General features: G+C 45.2%; 1 protein-coding gene across 9 annotated transcripts in view; it reads left to right on the forward strand.

Annotated features, from left to right (window-relative positions):
- Frmpd3 (FERM and PDZ domain containing 3) overlaps positions 1-14,284 on the forward strand; it is a 151,292-nt gene that overhangs the window by 52,846 nt on the left and 84,162 nt on the right. For 8 of the 9 annotated variants that reach the window (XM_087196732.1, XM_087196735.1, XM_087196736.1 and 5 more), the window contains one exon: positions 35-148. Coding sequence is in view for 5 of the 9 variants with exons in the window: in XM_087196728.1 (XP_087052854.1) it covers positions 35-148 (114 nt within the window). In the remaining 4 variants the exon portion in view is untranslated. Of the gene's footprint in view, positions 1-34; positions 149-725; positions 887-14,284 lie in introns of all 9 variants that reach the window. The other variant, XM_087196731.1, reaches the window with a different exon arrangement.

Here is a 14,284-nt window from a genome sequence, read left to right on the forward strand (position 1 = left end):
TTCTAAGGCTCGCGTGATCTTTCTCTTCCTACAGACGCCGCTGTCGTTACCGTCGGCGCTTGGCACAGCCAGGGGCAGAGTGAGGAGACCGAGAAAGGGTTCCCAAGCCAGGCTGCTATCCAACCTTTGCCCGGAGAGGGCCCTGACAGTAAGTACTGCGCTTGGAGCTGCCGGGTTGGGGCACGCCTGGGAAAAGGCCAGAAAATGGGGGTCTGTAGGGTTGGGGGGTCGGCAGCTGAGGGCTAGGATCCTCGCCTGCCCCTGACAGTGACCTGGGGGAGGCCCTAGCAGGGAGTCCCTCCTCCTGGATGGGCACCCTCTAGCCTCACTCAATGAGTGGACGGAGTTGACCAGTCAGTTGGGAGCGGACATCCCTCTCCATCCCCCATCCCGAGCCCAGCTCAAAGGATTTGTTCTGGCCCCAGGCAGCCAGAGGGTGCCTTCGAGGCGCCTCTGAAGAGGGAATTGCAAGGCAAGATGCCGAGACTGAGGTTTTGGTCGTCCGTGAAAAAGTGGCAGTGTGAGCTAAAAGTTTTTCTGTTGGAGGTGGGGGGCAGAGAGGGTGGAGGATGCTAAGGGTAAGGAGAATGAGAGGTTGGGGGACTGCCCTTCCAAGTACTCAGAACTGCCCAAGCCCAGCCTGAGGTTCTATCCCCTGAGGGAAGCCGTTCTTGGGAATGGGGTTCTTATGCCCCCCACCACCACCAGCACTTCGGCTTCCCCAGGCACCTTGGCTGGTCTACTCTCCAGGACCTTTGGCTGCACAGAATGGGGCGAGCTGGGCCAGGGGCAGGGGCACTTGAGGCCTCTGCCTTCTCAAAGCTCTGAGGAGGAGCTGAGAAGCGTGACCACCCAACCCCGTGGTGCATTACGTGCAGAAACGTTGGTAAGTGGGACTATGCAGGAGCATACCTGTCACTTTCTTTTCTTGGATTTGTAAAATTCAAGGTAGAGGGAGGGTCTGAGATAACAAAGGCCAGTGTATCCAAGTCAGTCCTTTCTCAGAGAACACCCAGATCTCCCTTCAGCTCTTCCACCTGAGCTCAACCATTCATGTTCCCTGAGCTAAACTTAACCGGTAGTTAACAAGAATTCGTGTACAATAATAAGAACCCTAGCTGACATTCACTCAGTGCTTGCTGTGTGCCAGGGCACAGTTCTAAGTGCTTTATATGTATTATTTTATTTAATCTTCACAACAACTTTGTAAGGTAGATATTGATATTATTCCTATTTTACAGATGAGGAAATGTGAGGCACATAGGTCCTCAGACCTCAAGTCGCACACCTATCTAAAGGAAGAGCTAGGATTTCTGCTCATCTTACTTCAGGTCCCATTGTTAACTAGTGGAAATATGATGAGAAGTACAAAACAGAGCTTGATTTCCCTATGGCCAACTTATTTATTCTGTAGATCTGAAGTCAGGACTATGGCCCAAAGAATTTCAAATCCTGGGCCAAGGATTTGGCTGTGCCTCACAAGCACAAGGTCCCAAGTTCGATCCCTGGTACCAAAAAAGAAAAGAATTTCAAATCCATTTTCATTGTGTCGCCCCCACCCCCACCCCGGTACTGGGGATTGAACTCAGGACCTTTCGCCTGCAAGTGGCGCTTGTGGCACCACTGAGCTAAATCCCTAGCCCTTCAAATCCATTTTCAGATCATCACCATTATATCCTGTGGAGAAAGGCAAACTGAGTGGACTATAACAAACAGGAGATCCTTTTAGGAGGTGCCTAAGAATAACAATAATAAATTGTTCTTACCTACTATTGGCTGAGTACTTACTTGCCCTAGCACTTTGTATATATTTAATCTTCGTGTAGGTGCTTTGAAGTAGGTACTATCATCAGCCCCATTTTATAGATGAGGGAACTGGGCATAAGAGGTTAAATAACTTGCCGCAGAGTTGGGATTCCAGCCCAGAACCACTAATTCCAAATCCCAGTTTGGAACTACCCTTTGGGAGATTAGAGCATGAGGCAGAGCTTTGTCTCGCTGTAGCCTCCCAGTCACTTGCTAGGAGCTCTGTACTATTCTCTCCATTCATTCCCCAGCCCCCTTTCACACCAAGAAATGAATTGTACAGGTTGGCGGAAAAAAGGAATTCCTGGAAGAGTTGGCGGGTTCCGCATATATTTGGGTTTTGTTGTATTGTCATGCATGTAACATCAAAAAGTTGTTCTGCTTTATAAGTTTTAGTAATTAGAGAAGTGTCTGGTCTGCTGACTTGGAATTGTTAATCCAATATTATATCTCTGTTTGAGTACCTCTGTTGGGAATTGTTTTCTAAAAAGTTTTTAAAACTTTATTTACAATACTGGGAAAAGCTATCTTCCCACTTCCTACAGAGGGAGAAGGCTTGTCTCTCAGCCAGGATTTCAGTAGCAGAAACTGCAGCCCATGCATGAGTAATACTATGGCTGTGTCCTCACATCCCCCAGCATGATCTATGTGAGCTGAAACCTGAATGTGGCAAAGACCCTTAGGGCTGTCCCTGTGTCACATCTGGCCCTACATTTGGATTATTTGTAACTTCCTGCCATTGGCCCAGCCATTCACAGAGCTGGCTTCACAGGGACCCTCTTCAGTGTAGGCACAACAGGTGTGTGAACTTCATGGCTTCGGCCCCCATTGCTAAGTCTAGATCTCAGTGTATTTACTGGTGATCTATCTTTCCTGCTCCTCCCGTGAAAGAGCTGCCCTCCATGTGTAGCTTTGTGGTGGTGCATGAGACATAGGGCTGGTAACCCCAGTGCTGGGCTGTCTCTTGTTGTCTCTGTGAGCCCTTCAGAGTTCACTGTATCATTTCACAAGGGCACAAGAACGAAGTCAATGGGGAACAGTGAGCAGGAGATGGTGTTCAAGTTAAATTTTGCCTGAATTTACTCTATAAATTTCTTTTTAGTAGCAGTGACTTAAATACCTGGAAGTTTCTTTCCCTATTTATTGAATCTCCGTAACTATTCCTTGTCACATTTGACATTCCTTTCCTAGAACGTCCTTCTCCACTTTGCTAGAGTGGAAGAAATCTGCTGGGAATCAGTATGGTGGGTGCATATCTTCATGTGTGCTCCCATGCCTCAGATGACACATGATTTTATTTTATTGTATTTTATTACCTATTTCTATGTATTGCTGTGCTAGGAGCACTGAGTTGTATTGCAGTCTTTATTTTGTTTTGTTTTTATTTTTAAATTTTGAGCCAGGGTCTTGCTAAATTGCCCAGGCTGGCCAGGAACCTGCCATTGTCCAGCCTTAGCCTCCCAAGTAGTTGGGATTACAGGCCTGTGCCATCATGCCTGGTAACACACAGTTTTATATTGTTTGTTTACATGCTCACTCCAACCTTATAGACTACAACCTTCCTGAGGGAAGATAGTGGGCACGTGATAGATGCTCAGTAGATTTTTGTTTCATATATGAATGAAGGAGTGAATTAATACTATATAAAAGCTGGTGGAGGAAGCCCCTGACTCACAGCCAGGAACTCTGCTATCATCCCCCTTATTAAAGGGAAATAGGAGCAGAGTTTGCATTATTCTGCAACAGAGAACCCCAGCTCTTTGGATTTTTTTTCACTGAGAAAAAATACACTGTAATGCCCAAACATGAATGCTTGGGGAAGGGCTTTCCTGACTAGTAGAATATTCTTGGGTAAGTGAGGGTTTGGTAAAAACAAATCATTTTTCCTTACCCTTTTTGATTATTTCTAAAATGCCTAGGCCTGCTTTTCTACCTTAGTGATCAAATGTGGAGTCCATCACCAAACGTGTGGTTGAGTAGGGAGCCTGTGGGTTCACAGGATTCCCTAGTATTCTGTTTGCCCCAAGCTTGGTTGTAGAGTGGGATACAATCTCCTACCACAATCCCCAACTCCTGCCTGTCCTTAATGCACCCAAAGATAAGCCCAAAGGGCTTTTGAGGTTTGTAATTCACTGCCAGCCCCTCTAAGAAACAGATGGGGGTTCCCAGTAACAATATGGGGGAGGTGAAGATACTTGGGTGACACATGCCCTCTGAGCTGGTAACTCAGCAGGCACTCTTGCCCTTGGCCTTCATTTCTTAGGTGGAGGGTTCACCAACCTCATCCACCCTTTTCTGACCCCAGGTAAGACGTTATAATTCCTCCCTCTTAACAGGAAGGTACAATTAGGCTGCATAAAAGGTGTCTTGTTCCCTTGAGGCTGCGTTTGGCATCTCTGGACACCTCCAGATGGGGTGTCATAAGTTTACCAGGCCTCTGTTCTTCTTTGTCTAGTGGCTTCTTGGCCTACTCTCTGTTGTGACCCTGGACTGTACTGACTGGACAGGTTTGGAGATGTTGCAGGGGTAGAGTAGGGCTGCTCCCTCACAGGAGATCAGCCTGGTACCTGCTGGGCACAGGGCCTGGACCTCTGATACTACCTGCATCATTTCGGGCATCTAAGCAAAGCAGTGGAGTAAATGTGCCTTTTTATGTCCAGCTTTGCCTATCCTGGCCTTCCTTTCTCCTCCCAAGCTCCCCAAAAGGGTACTGAGATGAGAACTTTGTGCCCCAGCAAAGCCAGATGGGAGATGGAGTGAAAGAAAGGCCTTCTCACCGTTTACCCTGGTAACCTATAGCTTCTTGTTTCCCAACTAGCCTCTGCCCCTCACTGCATGTCATCTTCATGCTTCCTGCTACATACTCCCTGTTCCTTCAGTCTCTAGGCCTGTTCTCTCTGCCCATCCTCTCTATTTGCCCAAGTCTGGCCCTTCCCGCAGAACCCAGCTATAGTCCTCATCTAGAAAGCCTCCCAATGCAGCTTCTGGAAATCAGCAGAGGGTAAACAAGGAGCAAGTACTTAACTTCCAAGGTCCTGCCAACTCTGAGATTATCCAGGAGTTGACTAGTCAGAGGTTAGGGGCATCCAAGGCTGGTGGCCAGGCCATCAGTATCTAACAGTGTCACAGAGAAGAAGGAGATGGCCCAGCCACCCAGATAAATAGGCCCTCTTTTAGCTTCAGGAAGCTTTGTCCAGAACCCCTTGCAACCAGTGTCTGCCAAGTGGCCCCCAGAGGGGTGCTATTTGGGCCCTGGGTCTTTGGCTGCTGGAGGCAGTTACTCATTGGGAAGTTCTCAGAAGCCCCTGCCCACACCTGTTCCCCCTGTCTTCCCTCCAAGCATTGTTTACAGTTCAGCCCTTGGCAGGCTAAAGGCTGGAATCCAACAGAAGAGAGAACTGTCCACTGGGTAGACAGGGACTCTCTTCTGGCTTGACATTCTGTGTCAGAGCTCCAAAGCCCAGCTTGGGCTTGAAGAGATGTGTGCGTGGAGGGGAAGAATTCAGGCCTGCTGCTCCTTTCCCTGCCAACTCCACTTTTCCCATATGACCATGCCCTCCCACCTTCTGGAATTCTCTCCCCTTCCTATTTTGCTCTTCTCAATCTCCTCTTTCACAACAAAAACCCAGCCTCTGGTGACTAGAAAATTGGCCTAAATTAGGAAGGTCCCCATGCCCTCTGCAGCCCCATCTGTGAAATGAATAGGTAATGGTGCCAGTATGGCATAACAACTGTCCCCATCCCAGGAAGAGCTCCATCACCCAAAGTCCTACCAGAAGGCTCTCATGTGGCCCTTGAGCAGCAGTGGGAGCTTTGAGGGCATTGTTAGGAGACAGCTACTAGGCATCTATAGAGCTGGTGAGGATCTGGAGGGGGCCTCCTAAAATCTAAGGCCACCAGAGTTGGCAGCACAACATCTCTGTGGCGTTTGCCTTCCCTAAGCTTGTCCTTGTTCCTTCACTGTCTCCAAGGCCCTCTTGTTTCATTTCTCCTCTTCTGTCTTGTTTTCACTGCCTCTCTTCCTCTTGGCTCTGTCTGCCCTCTTTTCCTGATCAACTGTCTTCCCCTCTTACTTGTCTCTCCCTTCATTCCTCATCTTTCCCCCCTGGCTCAATCAATCTCTGTCTCTGCCTCCTTCAGAAATATTTGGTGTGGTACACGGAGGGTGGGGGCTGGGGTTCCCAGCACTCTTAAGAGTGACATGACAACTCCTTCAAGCTCCTATGAATATTTCATTACTCCAGTTCCCCCTCACTGTCTCAGCCAGTGACAGGTAAGCTAAAATGCAAGGATCTCCCCACTAACTCCGCCACAGCTCAGTGGCAGCAGCTTCAGACCTTGTGTCCCAGGGTGCCATATGGTATCAGCCTCACATCTGGCATAGCTCTCACATCTGTCACCGGGCTGGCAACCCCAGCAGGGAGGGTTTAGGAGCATGTCTGGGCCTATTAGACAACATGTCTGAATCTATGGGATGTGTAGTCCCTGAAAGGACGAGAGGAAGGGGAAGGGACAGCTGCAGAGAGTGTCCTCTGCAGCTTCTTCTAAGAAGCATTGTAGCGTTGGTCTTCACAAGCTCCCGGGTATTTGTGGAAGGACAGATGACCTTGGTCTCAACCTGCCCCCTTGTGACCTGCTAGAATGTGACAGGTGTTTCCATTCCACCCCACTGGGGAAAAGCTTCTGATTGGACAACTAGAAAAAAGGAATCCAAACACCAGCAAGTTTTCTAAAAGACGTTTCTCTAAGCTCAGCTGAGGAAGAAGTTGCAGAGCTATAAAGACCTGAAAGGAAAAGAGAGAGGCTGTGCTAGAAAAGAAACCAAGTCATCTACCCAGAAACTCTCAAGAGTGGGAAGGACTATCCAAAGTCATCCTGCTTATCCCACTGCCTCTTGCCATTCTAAAGGAATAGTTGCCTATCCTGTAAAGAAAATTCCTGGATAAGGAAGAATTGCTGTTGGATTTCCCACCCTGAACCCCTAAAAGGATTGGAACCATACTATCTCCCATTTCTTCTTGGAGTGTAGCCTTGGACTCTTCCTTTGACTCTTCTCTCCCTGTGTTTGTCTTTAGCCAGAGATGTTGAGGGGTTTCTCCTCTGGGCCAGACCCCCCATCTGGAACTTGCCTTTCACAGGTTGAGACCCAGCCAGTAGGCATTTGATAATGACTTGCATGGAATAGCCAAATGATTCTATTCTGTATGCTTCAGAATCATCCATATCCACCCATGCATTGGTTCACTTAAAATATTTACTAAGCATCTACTGTGTGCCAGGTACCATATGAGGTGATGGAGGCTTACTGTTGAACTAAAAGACACAGTGCCTACTCTTATAGGTTTTACTGCCAAATAACCTCATAAATATATAATTACAAATTGTGATGAATGTCATGAAAGAAATTAACAGGTTGCAAGAACAGAGAACAGCCAAGGCAAGAATTTCCAGGAAAGGCCTCTGTGAGGTGGGAATTTATTTATTTATTCATTTATTTTTGTACCAGGGATGGAACTCAGGACCTCGGGCTTGCCAGGCAGGTGATGTGCCGCTGAGCTACATCCCTGGCCCAAGGAGGGAATATTTAAGCACAAATGTAAAGCATAAAAGGCCAGCCATGTGAAGAATGGGGAAAGAGGCTTCCAGAAAAAGAGGAATTCCAAGTGGGCTGGCCTTGAAGTGGCAAAGAACTTGGTGTGTTGAGAAAATCAAAGTAGGCCAATGGGGCTAGATTGTAGCTGGAAAGAATAAGAATAGTATTGGGGGAGACTGAGATCACACAGGACCTGTGGGATATAGAATAGAAAAGGAGGCTGTATATTATTCACTTGCAGTGAGGAACAGCTGAAGGGTTTTAAGCGAGGGAGTGATAGGCTTTTATCACAACTTCTGCAGTAGATTTAGAAAAGCAGCAGGGAGACTAATAAGGACACTGCTGCAGCAATCCACAAGAGAGATGGTGGTGGTTTGAACTGGTAACAGCCATGGATATGGAAAGAGTTGGTTAGATTCTGGATGTGTTTGAAGCAACAGATCACAATATTTACTGAGAGATTAGATGTGGAGGATGAAGGAAAGGGACAGACAGCTTCAAGAATGATTTGCAGCTTTCTGGTGATGATGGTGACATGAACTGAGATAAGGAATGCTGAGAGAGACCTAGTCTTGAGAGGTAAAAAAATCAAGAGTTCGGTTTGGGACATATTAAATTTGACATTCCCAAGAAACATAAAAGTAGAGATGTCAAGATCTGTGAGTTTGGGAACTGCAGAAGAGGTAGAATGCAAAATGGGAGTTGTCTGCATATCAATCATATTTAAAGACAAGGAACTGGATGAGACCAGCTCAGGGAAGAGTAGAGAAAAGAGAAGGCCCAGGAATGAGTTCCAAAGAACTCCAATATCCAAAATTTAAGTAAAGTAGGAGAGATCCACAAAAGAGACCAAGAAAAGTGAAAAGAAAAGTAGAAAAATAGTCAGGAGGCAGTCAGAGAAGCCAAGAGAAGAGTGGTTCAGGAAGGAGGGAGTGACCCGCTGTGTCTACATCTGGTGAGAGGTTGAGTAAGATGAGGACTGAGAGATGCCAGGGTGCAAGAGGGAACTTTAACAAGAGCACCTCTATAGAATGTTAGATGTGGATGCCAGATGATGGTGGGTCAAGAAGGAAAGAAGAGATGAAGCTGAGACAATATGTGTAAAAAACTCTTTTGAGGTGTTTTGCTGTGAAGGGGAGCATGAAAACAGGCAGTAACTGTAAAGGGATAGAAGAGGGTGGGGTTAGTTCATTGTCCTAAGGATGGATGATTTCCAACAACATGCCAGCATCTCAATTCTGGAGAGGTGGAGAGATGGATGATTTAGTGAAGAGAGTGAATGCCCAGAGAAACAAAATCCTTGAGAAGATAAGGATGTGATTTCAAAACATAAGTGAAGAGTTTTGACATTGGTAAAGGAATCATCCTCCTCTTTAATAGATGGGAAAACCAAACAAAGGTACAGTTGTAGATATTGTTATGTGTAGATGAGGTGTTGAGATTAGGGTATTCTCTTCTGATGATTTCTGTTTTTTTAGTAATGTGTAGGATGAGGTTATTACCTAAGACTTCTTGGCGTCTCAAATGGGGAGGTGAGGAAGATTCAGGAGAGAAGAGGAACTATAAAATAGTCATCTTAGAGAGTAGGAAAATGGTCGCCAGACACCATTGAGAGTACACACCAGATTTGAGGTCATGAATTTTAAGTGAAAGCCAGCTACCCACTTGTGCGGCTTTTCTCCAGCTAGTTTCATCTACTTTTATGCAGGAATGGAGCATGCATATAGTTGAGTTCATCAAGGAATGATGTGTTACAAAATGAATATAGCAGAGGGCAAAGAAGGAAGGGAGTTGAATGTGTCTGCAAGAAAATGATCACAATGATAGACTAGGAACTCCAATCTGGACATGGAAGGAAAATAAGACAAAAAGGAGATTAAAGGAGAATAAGAAAGTGAATAACTAGGGGAAAGTGCTTAGAAAAGGATTCTTTGAAGAGGTGACATTTAAGCTGAGACCTGAAGAATGAAAAGTTAGCCCAGCAAAGAATGGGGAAAGATATTTCCAGGAAAAGAAGATTCCAAGTGGAAAGTGAATAGATAATCATGGTTCGTTCAGATGGTTCTTGAAGTGGAGAGAAACTGGCAGGATAGATGGTAGAGAATGGATGTTGGTGATGGAGATTGGGGAAGTGGTACAATATTTGATGATAACAGAGCAAGTTCAGTGGAAGAAGTGTTTGTTAGAGGCCTCCTCATCACCATGTGGATGTTGAATGCACCGATAATTATATCAGGAGTTGGAGTAGGCACAACAATTATGGTGGCTGTTAGGAAAACAAAACAAAGACCAGAAAATAACAACTGTTGGCCAGGATGTGGAGAAATTAGAATGTTTGTGCATTGTTAGTGGGAATGTAAATGGTTCAGCTGCTATGAAAGACAGTGTGGCCATTCCTGAAAAAAATAAACAAAATTACCATGAGATCCAGCAATTTCACTTCAAGGTATATACCAAAAAGAAATGAAAGTAGACTCTCCAACCATCCATCTCCAATACATCTCCATGGATGTATTTGTACATCCATGTTCATAGCAGCATTATTCACAATAACCAGAGGGTGAAAACAATCCATGTTCATTGACAGATAAATAAAATGTGGTACCTACATGGAATATTGAGGCTTAAAAAGAAGGAGATTCTGACACATGCTACAACATGGATAAATCCTAAAAACATTGTGCTAATTCAAATAAGCCAGACACAAGAGGACAAATATTATATGATTACTCTTCTATGATGTTCCTACAGTAGGTAAATTCACAAAGACAGAAAGTTGATACCGAGCATGGCGGTGCACACCTGTAATCCCAGCACTCCAGACGCTGGGGCAGGAGGATTGCCAGGAGTTCAAGGTCAGCCTGGCTACATAATGAGTTCAAGGCCAACCTGAACTACATAGTGAGATCCTATCTCAAAAAATAGACAAACGAAAAAAAAAGAAGTCGAATAGTGGTTACCTGGAGCTAGGAATAGGAAGAATGGGGGTTAGTGTTTAATGAAAACTAATTCTAGAGATGGATGGTGGTGCTGGTTGCACAATATGAGTGCACTTAATGCACTGAACTGTACTCTTAAAATGGTTAAAATGATAAATTTTATGTTATGTACATTTTACCAAAATCTTAAAAAGAGGATAGAGGGAGAGATCACATATGACTAGAGACTAAAGTGCTCAGTGACTCTGAAGCCTACATAGGAAGTCTGTAGGTAATAATGAAGAGAGAGCAAATTTCATAAAGGTGGACCACTGGCCAGTTCCTCAAAGAAGGAGGCTTTTTTAAAAACGAAAGGAGGAATAATGGCCTGGAGACAGCACTAGTAAGCACAGAGGGACACATGCTTCCCCTACATGTCCTGCAGGACTTGAGATTTAAGAAAGAAAAATGAAAACAACATTTAAAAACAAACAAGCTTCCACTTGAGAGGACTGATGGGGAAATGGTATCAAGAAATCACCAAGTCTCAATTGGAAAAGAAAAAAATGGGCACTTTCAGAGAATAAATCAAGGCAAAAAAAAATAGTTTGCTATTGACTGAGATTTCCAGAGGGCACAATGGAAGGGTTGGAAAGGTGGGATTAGGGCACCTGTCTAGTCCATGGTTTCATTTGTCTGCATCCAGCCATGGTCGAAAAATACTAAATGGAAAATTCCAGAAATAAACAATAATTTTAAATAGCTTTTATTACAGTATATATTGTCATAGTTGTTCTGTTTTATTATCATTGTTGTCGATCCCTTACTGTGCCTGGTTTGTAAATTAAACTTTATAATAGGTATGTATGTTTGTATAGAAAAAAGCAAAGCATACATAAAGTTTGGTACTATGTGTAGTTTCGGAGATTGACTGAGGGTCTTAGAAAGTAGCCTCCATGGAAAAAGGGGAGACTACTCTATAATGATGAGAGTCTAGGCTCTGAGGAGTAACCAGAGGTGAGTAGATTTTTTTGTGGTGGTGATTGAAGTTAACAAGAATGTGAAGTCCTATGAAGTGAGTCTCCCATAAGAAAGTGGGCTTAAAGGAATGTGAAAAGTCAGCCCCTGATGTGTCATCTGTTGGTGTGGTGGCTTCAACGAAGCCTGCTCTTACAGATGATACTGGAGTGGCTCTCAGTTCACTTGGGGAGAAATGGTCTGCTGAATACTCTCACCAAGCCCACCTCATTGTCTTTTGGGAAACTGCTCAGTCCGTAGGTTTTAAGTCATACAGAATAATTGGGAGGCCTGGATTCACACTGCAGTTCCACAAAGTTTATAGAAGTGTGTATTCTTTAGCAAATTACCTAATATCTCTTCTCAAATTTTGGTTTCCTTATCTATGAAATGGCCACAATACTTTCTAGCTCACGGGGTTGCCGTGAGGATAGAGAGGAGTAATATGTGGACAGCAACTAGAGTGCAGTAAGCCTCAATAAATGGCAGCTGGTGCTATTGTTTCTGTACTGTCCTTTCTTGCAGCATCTTCCTCACCTCACTCCCAGATGCCTCTGGCCCTCAGGCTGTTCTTTGGCTGACCAAATTCTTTAGCAGGCTAAACAGTGCTTCATCTTCCAGATCTTTCCTCTCCTTTCCCCAATGCAACCTTGCCTAGCTTATTTCCTATCCATTTAGAGTCCTCCATAGTCATTCCTGGGATAAATCTGATTGGGTAGCCAGACTTTTGTTTGCATGAATTTATATTTCCACAAAAGATAACAATGGTATTAGTTCAATAATAACTGGGACCATCAATGCCACATCCCAATGGAATAAAAGCACTTCAGTCTTCCCACCTGACTGTAGCTCTCCCAAGAGCATTCTTTTAGAGTCTTCCTTCTCAAAGTATAGTATGTGGACCACCAGCATGGGCACCACTCTGGAATATGTCAGAATATTGGCCCTTGCTTCAGACCTACTGACTCAAAATCATTTTAGCAATACCCTAGCCTAGGCAATTCACATGCATGTTAAAATTCGACCAGCACTGCTGTGGTAAGGAGCAGCTAACTGAAATAAGTGCACCATTCAGTTATCTGTATGCAAATTTAAGATATGTACATTTCTTATACATATGAGGGTTCCTCTACAGAAAGAAGAGCTTGTGTCCAAGCTCCTGAGTGGGTAGCCAGAGGAGCTACTTCAGAGCCTCCTGGATGGTGCTTTCATTGCTGCCACCAGGAGAACATGGCATCTCCTGGGGACCCAGCTGCTAGTCTGCTATGCTGGATCTCTGGAGCTTCAAGGAGAGTCAGACTCCAGTTACTGGAATCAGAGGGCTAATTGGCCTCACATGTCTCTGAATCCTGCCAGTTGCTAGGGGAGTAACAAGACTCCCCGAGGAACCAACCAAATGTAAAGGAATAGGATCCAAGACAAGGAGGGACAGAGAGCTAAAAGCCGATGCTTGGAAATGTAACTGTTAAATTTCTGTCTTCCTACCCCAAAGTGTAAGGGTGGAGAGCATCAGCTGAGAAGCATTCTGTCATTGTCTCAGTTCAGCTGTCCTTTAGCCACATCCTGCCTAGCAACAGTTGTTAGCATGAGCTGCAGCTACCAATCCTTCTTTATACAGTGATTGGTGGGGGATCAGTTTAGCCCACAGAGGAGCCAGGGCATGCAGATAGAGAGGTTGTCTGAGAGTTGGGTCAGAGAACGAGATGCCTGGAAAAACAGAGGACAGGCACAATGTGGGGGCTGTTTCTTAGAAGCCAGGAGCTGGCGGAGGAAGGACAAAGGTTGTGTGAAGCAAGTTGAGGATTATCTTCAGCACCCTTTCTCTGTTCCTCTGGCTACTCTGAATAATGCTACCTGTAATATCGCCACCTCTATATTTGGGTGATACACTTAACCTTCCTAAGTGCTTCTGTAGGCATGATCTCATTCCATTCTCTCAACAGCACAGAATGAACAGGATCGGAGACAGATTAATTATGATGTGGGCTGAGCATTGAGGCTGGCCAGGACATGGAGTGCTGCTGGCTATAGGCAGCCCTGCAATGGAAACACTAGATAGCCAGAGGGTCTAGGACCCTGAGTGGATGCAGGTGGGGGTGCTGGGGTGGTGGCCTCCATCCAAGAGATTTGGCTCTAGTTGAACCACTAACGTACACAGTCTCTGTGGGTCTCTGCTTCTTCCCCTACCTTGGGGGCTGGGGTGGAGGAGGAGCAGTCACCTAGCCTATTTGGAAGGACAGTTAGATGCTGTGAGGAGATAATGGATGTGAAAGTACCTTTGCTCAAATGAGGTAATAGATGTGAAATGAAAAGAACTTCATAGATCTAAAGTGTTGTTATCATTAGGCAGAAGAGAAACATTAGAACTTTACCCAGGTCACTGAATGGAGAGAGCAAGCCTGACACAGGATGAGGAGATACCTTTAGGGACTTTGGGTGGGAAGGAGACAGATTAAAGGCATTGTATGCTTTGGGGCAAACAACAGAAAAAAATAGCAGGACCCACCAACAAAGGGGTGGGGCAGAGTAGCATAAGCTTTGGCTGCTTCATCATTTTTTTCAGGCTTGCCCTGTTTGAAGGGACCAGAAGCCAAACATCTTTCAAAGTCAAATTCTCTGGTTCCCCCAAGAGGGAAGTCACATGATCCACGGACAGCTGAGCTCTTATCATCCATCACTACCTGCCTCCTGTGTCACTCCCATGTCTCTAGGCACTTAGCAGATTTCAGAGGGACTGAGTTGTAGACACTGAAAGATGCAAACCCCAGGAGGAAAGGAACAACTTCCATTTAAGTTGTAAAATGGCTTCCTGGTCTGTTAATAGAGGAATTTCTGTCCTGACCCAAGATGCCCAGGAAGGCCCAGGCAGTGTGAGAAAAGGGCTGCTTGCAGAATTGAGTGAGAATCCACTTAAGAACTATTAGTACAGCTCAGTTAGGGACAATTCTAA

This window comes from Heterocephalus glaber, unplaced genomic scaffold (genome assembly GCF_053883595.1).
Source record: "Heterocephalus glaber isolate CG9 unplaced genomic scaffold, H.glaber_assembly_v1.0 deba00001613, whole genome shotgun sequence".
Taxonomy (NCBI): domain Eukaryota; kingdom Metazoa; phylum Chordata; class Mammalia; order Rodentia; family Bathyergidae; genus Heterocephalus; species Heterocephalus glaber.